The 8753-nt window shown below is 38.5% G+C and overlaps 1 protein-coding gene across 4 annotated transcripts in view; it reads left to right on the forward strand.

Annotated features, from left to right (window-relative positions):
- Window positions 1–8030, forward strand: part of tmem243b (transmembrane protein 243, mitochondrial b) — a 12434-nt gene extending 4404 nt beyond the window's left edge. For 3 of the 4 annotated variants that reach the window (XM_032505680.1, XM_032505679.1, XM_032505682.1), the window contains exons 2-5: window positions 654–948; window positions 1539–1589; window positions 2536–2640; window positions 3985–8030. In XM_032505680.1, the coding sequence (XP_032361571.1) occupies window positions 871–948; window positions 1539–1589; window positions 2536–2640; window positions 3985–4104 (354 nt within the window). In that variant the 5' untranslated portion in view covers window positions 654–870 and the 3' untranslated portion in view covers window positions 4105–8030. The remainder of the gene's footprint in view (window positions 1–653; window positions 949–1538; window positions 1590–2535; window positions 2641–3984) is intronic. The other variant, XM_032505683.1, reaches the window with a different exon arrangement.
- Window positions 8031–8753: the final 723 nt, after the last annotated feature.

Genomic DNA, 8753 nt, shown 5'->3' on the forward strand with positions numbered 1-8753 from the left:
CATGGGTGGGCTAAATTCTCTGGGTGGGCAAAGCAGAGAAAGGCGAGGTAACCCCTTATGAGGTCATAAGGGGCAAGATTCCAGATCGGCCCATCTGAGCTTTCATTTTCTCAAAGGCAGAGCAGGATACCCAGGGCTCGGTTTACACCTATCACCATTTCTAGCCACTGGGGGACCGTAGGCAGGCTGGGGGAACTCATATTAATGTTAAACAACCTCATGAAGTGACATTTTCATGCCATGGGACCTTTTAATTAGCTTTGTAACAACTCATTTGGTAATGGCTTGAATGTAACAGACTTTTTATTAATATCAAAAAGCTACGCACTAAAGCTTTAAACAAAAATAACATCTTTGGGAGATTTAGGAGATTTTATGTGAATAAATGTGGAAGATACATTTTAGAACATAGATTTTATGTGAAACTCCTAAATCTATCTTCCTTGTAGCCGTGTTGGGGTCGGACTCTTTGTTGCTCTAGACTAAAATTGAGAAATAAGGTTAACGCAGGATTCTTTTCATGGTTTTACCATCAAGGCAGGATGTTACAGGAAACCTGTAACAACTGATGTTTTTGTGAGGGAGTTTCTGTTGTCTGATTGTGGAATTCACCCTTTGTGATCATTTCCTGTTGTGATTTTTGTATTTCTCAGGTAAAGAAACTAACGTACCTGACCATCAGAGTCGTCCACCATAATGTCCCCTTCGGTCTGTTGACGCGGACGTCTTCCCTGACTCTGTGCAGAGGGAGGCAGCTGGAAGCTAGCTAGCTAGCTAGCAAGCATGCAGCACTGGCCCGGTGTCTCCAGGAGGCGGCGCTGCTGAGAGGCGAGTGGTCGGTGTGGAGTGTTGGTGCCTACCGAGCCGGCCATGGATGACTTCAACACCAGGACGTACGGCACCAGCGGCATGGACAACAGACCTCTGTTTGGGGAGACCTCAGCACGGGTCCGTAAACTTTTAACACTGGTTTAATTCAGTATACATTTCACTATCTTACAAAAAATTTGAAACAAAGTGGTTAATATGAAGACAGAAAAAAGGTAGCTGGACACAACTGGTGTCCCATACAAACCCTGATGAAAAGAGAGAAACTGTGCTTACATCCATGATTAGGGTTTAAAAGAAAAAAAGAGATAAATCCAGGCACTTGTGTGGAAGTTAGAATACAAAAATACACCATTATAAAAATTATACCAATGCATTTCGAAACACTTTTATTCCTCAGAACATGCATGCCTTATTTGTACGTAATGTACTGTATATTATCTAATTCTGAAAGGATCACTGGCCTGTTTTTCATTTTTTAACCATTCCCACAAAAAAAGGCCAAAAAACAACAAGTTAGTCCTTCTCACACCACTTTCTGACTTTCCCTGGCCTGTCTGTTGCTCTCAGCATCAGTTTTTGGACAATAATGTAGTTCTAAGGAATAAGATACGTCAGGCTTTAGATACACAGACAACCAAAGTGTCTTGTAGAGTACAAAGATTGCAGACCTTGAATGTTTTAATTTGTATAAACTGTTTTTCTCGCAGGATCGAATCATCAACCTGGCAGTGGGGGGATTCACGTCCCTGGTTGTTTTAGTGAGTACAAATCTTCTGCAGCATTGCTGGTGTACTGTATGTAGTGATGTAGTAATCATGATGTTTATGCAGTGCAATGTTCAAATGGAAATTATTGAAATCCTCCTTTTATGAATGTAGATATGGCACCAAAGTTAAAATGGTGTTATTTCAGTTAGCGTAATAGCGAGTTTGAAATGCATTGAGAGATGATCTTATAGAAAGTTCCCCATGCTTTCTCTATGTATGGTGAAGGGTATGTGATGATGTGGAGGGGGGGCCAAAGGCCAAGGGAACTTTATCAGGATGCATAGTATCCTTATCCATGAGTTAACTGGCCTTTAAAAATAAGTCTGCCTAGTTCTATGGGAATTTAACATAGGGGTGTGTATACTGGGTGTGCCCCCAGTATTTTAAGGAAGGAACATTTATTTATTTACAATACATTATTCATTCACAAAAAAATTGGTGTCCTTTTAAAAGGTTGGATTTTCCTACATTTTTTTAATTAAGGCATTCATTTCCAAAAGATGTTTTTTTTATTTATTTTTTATTCCTCTTTTTAGTCAACTTTAGCATGGGTGTTTAAACTTATGCAAGCCACTGTATCCCTCCATCACTGTCTCCTTTCTTAAAAGGAGCCCATTACAGACGTGCACCATGTTATACAAATGTGGTTGCAGTTTGACATGTCTGAGTATCCACCTGAATCACGTTTACGTGACGGCAATCTGACTTAAGTTGGACCAAGTTGCATTTTTGTATAAGTTACAGACATGGCATAACGGATACATGAAGCCAGCGATGTCAGTAGGTCATAGATCCAAGGTCACTGTCCAGATCTCGGTGTGCGAGAGAGATTGAGCAGCCTAGAAAACCCAAGATTAAGATTATTCAAAACTATTTTGAAAAGGAAATTTCTTCATGATTAAGTGTCTTTTAACGTTTGTCCTGTTTTGTCTTCCAGGTGACTGTTATCAGTTCTTTTGTGTTCCCCTCATTGCCTCCACGACCGCTTAATGTCTTCTTTGCCGTGTGCATCCTGTTGGCATGTGGATCCGCTTTAGTGCTGGTAAATGCAATGTTATTTTCATCTTTTAATGCTCATTATTTTCAATAGAAATCATAGCAAATATAATAACATAGAAAGTAGGAGTAAAAGCACAAGCTTAGATCATCAGTTCCATACTATGAGACCTTTTTAATATATTAGTTAAATTGCCAGGTTTTAACATCCTTTTTTGTATTTTCTGCTGTTTATTAAAAGGTTTTGTGTATTAGAGAACGCCTCACTTTAAAGTTACACAGTAGGTCTATATTTTCTGTTGCTGTAAGAAAACGATTTGTGAATAAAGGACTTCGATTTTAAATATTTAAAGAAAAGAAAATCCATGTATATATTGAATTCTGAAAATGGCCTTAGAGAACTTTGTGTATCTTCACAGTTTGTAAGAACTTGCGTTGAGGGAGTCAGTGTTAGCCTGGTCCTAGAGCCACAACATCATGGCCACCAACTAAACTCAGCAAACATGGTTGTTGCTCATGCCTTAAAATTCTGAACATATGGCAGCGTTGCCACAACGGACCTAATGGCTTCACTCGCATCTTTCTCCGCTGATTGGACCGGTAAAGATTTGACCTGAGAGAACCCAAGAATATACCGCAAACCCAGACGGTGTACTGAAGGAAAATGAAAATTGAACGGAAGTAAATTGGAGGGCGGAGTCAGGCTGAGTCAGTGTTGCAACTAGGGCTAAAACAATTAGTCGATTAATCAATCCTTAGCCAATTGAAGTTGATTTAAAAGAAAGTCATTTACAAATCATGAAAACTTTTCAGAACCTCAAGATCCGAAGATTTGCTGCATGGAACTCTTTTCATATTGTTTTACGGTTTTAAATGTTTACTTTTATGTATGTCCACTTTTTCATCTAGCACAATAATCCTCCACAACAGTGAAATGCTCATTTATTTATACTTTTAATTATTCCTTTATGCTAGGGCAAAAAATGACATCCGTACCATGCAGTGTTTTTATTTATTTTTGGCCATACAAACTCTTATTCCAGTGCAAATCACATTGGATTTATTAATCTTACATTTATGTTTAAAACTATGTTGTCGGCTGTTGATGTTTGCTTAAGTTCTTTTTGTGTTTGTGTTCTTCGTGTGTCTTGGATTGCACTGATCAGTCATTTTGTTGTATTTGATACAATAACAATAAAGGCTTTTTAATTTGATTTTTTTTCTATTTCTAAATTTTTAATTGAAACATTTTGGGATTTTTGGCTGTGAATTAGACAAAACAAGCAATCTGAAGACATTTCTTTTCACTTTTAAGGCTGAATTATATTATTTTCAAATTAAATTATATTTATCAAGCTCAGGTTTTCAAATTCATGTTTCTCCCTGTCAGATATTCTGGTACCGGCAGGGCGATCTGGAGCCTAAATTCAGGAATCTGATCTACTACATGCTGGCGTCCATCTTGCTGCTGTGTCTATGTGCCAACCTCTACTTCCACGATGTCAGGTAAAGATGAGGAGGAGGAGGAAGAGGAGGAGGAGGAAGGGACGACATGGCCTTGATACATGACATGGAAGGACTACATGGAGAGACCGACTCAACACACACTAACTTGAATAAATTTCCTGCCTGACCGGCAGTAAACTAATGATTTCTTGGACCAAAACCAGTGAAGCGTATTGGTTCCAGTGGGATGAAAACTGTCAAGACTCGTTGGTGCTGAAAGCTAATGCACTGCACAAACACACACAATGTCACAGTGTAGAAATCATGATGCACGGCTAGAGGCCATTAATCTGCCTGGAGACACACTGCTGCAGGATGAAACAGGTGTGTTTACTAGTATCCTTTTCACAATAACAAGCATTGGGTTTGGTGTGACAATGTGAATGTTAAAGGAAAAATCCGCCCTTTTATCTTGTTACCGTTTGTCCCATCTCGTGTGTTTAATGTTATATTTACATGTTTTTCTTTGCCCTCACGTTGCTGATTCACTTTATTTACATCTTTTAAACGGGGGTACCATTGTAGCTTTGTCATTTACATGAACCTCTTAATCATGCCGCATAATCACGACACAAGCTGCGTCTCATGTCAAGCAACACTTCAAAGTTTTTAGTTTATGGTGCATTCAGGGTCAGAAAGGATATAATCACATAAACTGGACCGATGCAGACATACCGCTGCAGGGTGTGAATAATGAAAGCTAGACAAGTGCTATGTGCTGACGCCAATTCCGTACTACACACGATTACTAAAGAGTATGTGTTACTAAGTGTAATAGTATTTAGTTTTTAGTTGATATTCAGTGTAATTTACAGTTTTGTACTAGCAGGGATTCGACGCAATACATACGCCAATTGATGTCAAACTTCTCACTGAAAAAGCTAATTGTTTTCCCCAAGGTTCAATACTTTAATACCTTTAATAAACCTTTATTCTCAAGCCATCATCATCATCTGCAATTTAAATTATGTAAACAGTATGGCTGAGAACTTCGTTTTGTATTGGAAAACAATTTAACATTAACACCACCAATGTGTAGCAACCACCTGGGTGCTGCACGGCAGCCTTACAACGCCAGACACTCACCAGACATCAGCTTGGTAGAGAAGGAGGGGAACATATTTTTAGTGGTGGGCAAAACCAGAGTACCCAGAGAAAACCCACGCAGACACAGGGAGAACATGCAAACTCCACACAGAAAGTCCCGGGACGACCAGGGTTTGAACCCCGTACCTTCTTGCTGTGAGGCCACATTGCTGATTACTGATGTTAAAGTGAGATCCATAAACACACCTGCAATTACCGCTTATCGCCATAGGTGCTGCCAAACAACTAAATGGAGATCTTCAAGATTAACTTTAAGCTCTGCAGGGGATAATTTGGTACAATCGTGAGAGAGGACATAAACCACATCACTTTCTGTGCCACAATTTTGTGCCAATGAGGTAAAATAAACCATTATATGGGAACAATAGGGAAATGCGTACTGGTACAAAAAAGGTACTGTACTCTGAAAAAGTCATTACGTTTTGTGAATTATCAAAATTAAACTGTAAAAATGTCAGGAAATAATGAAACATTTTCAGGTGGCATCTTCAGATGTCCTGTTTTGTCCGACAACCAATCCAGAACTCAAAGATATTCTCACATTTGAGAAGCTGCAACCAGAGAATAATTGGTAGTTTTTGCGTTTAAACAATTCATTATCAAAATAAATGTTTGACTAATCAACAACTAATTATGAAAATAAGTTTTACCTGTATTTAAATCTCTATTTCAGGCATCCATGTGGAGCTTCTTGGTCATTTCTTTGAGTTTATGAGACACCTGAATGCACCATTAGATTTCACCCTGGGTGTGGGAAGTCACTATGATGCTGTAGTGACTGATTTGGGGAGAAGGTGCCCTGTAGCCTTCAGTCCTCCATAGGCCTGCCTGGGCAATATATTGATAATTTACAGGTATCAATATAAGACTAGAAATCGTCTAATCAAAAAGACAAGTGTTCTCTTTCCTTGGTTTTAAGACTTACTTGCAGTTTCACTAATTGCCTTTACCCACTTAGTCATTGTATCCACATGTATTGGTGATTATTTATCAAAACTGTAAATATTTTGAGAAAGCACCAACAGACAACCCCTGCAATATCGCCACAGTATTGCCATTGATGTATTTGGTCAAAAATATCCTGATTTTAGATTTTTTTTCCCCATATCGCCCAGCTCTCATCCTACACTTTTGAATTCCTCTCACTTTTTGAATCTGTGAAGAACTTCATAACTGACAATTTGTTTTTATTTTCTGCTATCAAGCTGGTGTTATTTAACAGTTTGCACTTACACAAAAACATCCGCTACATTTGCCAATACTTGTTTTTAACTGTTCGGATTTTACTAGGGTGGATTTTTCCTTTAACCAGAATGGAGATTGTTTGCATGGAAACGCACTGAATGAAGCAGTATTCAGAACTGTAGACTGTAGCACAAACTAGCTAACACAGCAATAGCACAAGCAGCTTCAGGCTTCTGTGGCAAATATATGCAAAACTTTGTATGTTGTTTTTTTTTTTTTTTTTTTTCTGTCACTGCTTTATTTGTTTAAGCTTATCATTTCATGGTTTAATTCATTTTCCACATCAAGTCTTTGCTAAGAGGATTTTTAGAAACTGACTTACACTGACTGCCAGTTCCTGCACTCAGCATTGGTTGACGTACACTTCCCCCCCCACCCCCCCACCCACACCGGCACACAGCTGTAGCGCCAATGAAAATGAACGGGGCTTTACACTGAAGCTGCACTTTACACCAGACCTTTTCACGCATCGTTACAAGTTTCTATATCACATTGATGTGTCTGACGTCTAAATCTTTGCACTAACAATTCTGCCATTCACAAATCTAAGCGGGGCTTTTCCTGAACCATCTTTATGATTGATTTCTCTTTCTTTTTACATCAAGAATGATAAATAAAATCATGGAAACGTTTGGTATCTTAGGTCTCTTTAGCTCAGAGCGTTCACATTGTTAAGAACCGGTTTGGTTTAGATGTTTGCAGGTTAGAAAAACACTTGTTTACAGATGTAGCTGCTTCAGTGACCCTCAACATGCAAGTCAAACAGAAATGATAACGTAAAGCTGCACTGACGTTGAGTGGGTCTCTTGGACTTTTTTGTGGAGTGGACTTAAGTAATTTCAAAGTCAGCAAAATCTGGCTGCAGCATTATTATGAATAAATCTGATTGTTTTCTTAATTAGGTGTTTGTATGTTAGCAAAGTGCTCATCCATTTTTCCAAAGCCTGATGCATTTTTTGCCTATTGTACCAAAAAGGCCAAAACCCAAAGACATTCAATTTGTCAAAGAAAAGCAGCAAAAACAGAGGAGCTGGAACAGAGATTTCTTGTTAATCATGCTTTAAAATAAATGGCTTATATCGATTAATTAATCAGTCAATTCACTTATCGACCGACTGTTTCAGCTCAGTGATGAGACATTCAGAGATGGACACTACCAAATATCAAACTCTGGTGTCAGGTTTGGGCTCTGACACGCCGAGCTGTTTAAAGAAAACTTGTCAAAGTTAGATCTTAATGGATGCTGTTATTCTGTATTTGTCTTATTGTCAACAGTCCCATGAAAAGACCAAAAACCAACAAAGGGTTCGTCCGACTTTCAATACTCTAGACGTACAGAATATCACCAGAGTCTTTGGTATTTCCTTGTGGCATTTGTTTCCTGGTTTGCCAACTGTAGCCTTGTTAACAGACGACCTGCAGTAAACATGGAACTGACTACACAGTGGCAAACAGCCTAGTGCTAACACAAACCCCAGGAAGTCAACCTCGCCAAGACTTTAGGATTGTCAAAGCCATGCTTTACTTTTTTTTTTTTTTTTTAAATGTCTTTAATGAAATAAATAATGATGTAATCTGGCTGCCTCTTTGCTTTTTTTCAACTGGGTGATCACGTTTAGAGCAGAAAGGCGAAGTAAAGACTAAAGTTTGATTCAGGCTCTTTGTGGTGATGTGGAAATTTAAATAATGTCGCAACTAATGAAACGGTTCATCAATCGAGTTTATTCATGAACATTTCCTGCGTAGGGAAACTAGGGATGCACCAATCCGACTTTTTCAGTCGCCATACCTGGGCTCTGTTGATACCGATCCATTACCGTAGTAGAATTAATTAATAAACTGTATACCTTCCACCTTCCACCATGTGGGATTCAGCCTTAACTCTTCCAGCATGCAACACACGTGCTGCTGACTAATGACGTAAGATATGCTGCGACAGAGAAAAAAATATGAATAAAAGTGGAGCAGCCTGTGGATCTGTTAACTTTTCCGATCAAACTATTTTGTCAATATCCGGGTCGATATCTGATCTTATTTATCAGATCGGTGCACCCCTAAGGAAAACCCTTTTTTTTTTCTTTTCATAATTATGGCTTGGTTACTTTCAAGTAATCATCTCAGACTTTTTTTTAAATAATTATGATAAAGTTGCAAAATGATGTCTCTTATGACTTAGTATCTCATAACTATGTGAAACGTAAAACAATCGTCATGATGTACTGTATCTCATGGGAAGTTTTTGAGATCTGATAGTGTTTCCAAACCTCTAGTTTTGTACAAGATAACATTTTAAGGTTAAAT

This window comes from Etheostoma spectabile, chromosome 23 (assembly GCF_008692095.1).
Source record: "Etheostoma spectabile isolate EspeVRDwgs_2016 chromosome 23, UIUC_Espe_1.0, whole genome shotgun sequence".
Taxonomy (NCBI): Eukaryota; Metazoa; Chordata; class Actinopteri; order Perciformes; family Percidae; genus Etheostoma; species Etheostoma spectabile.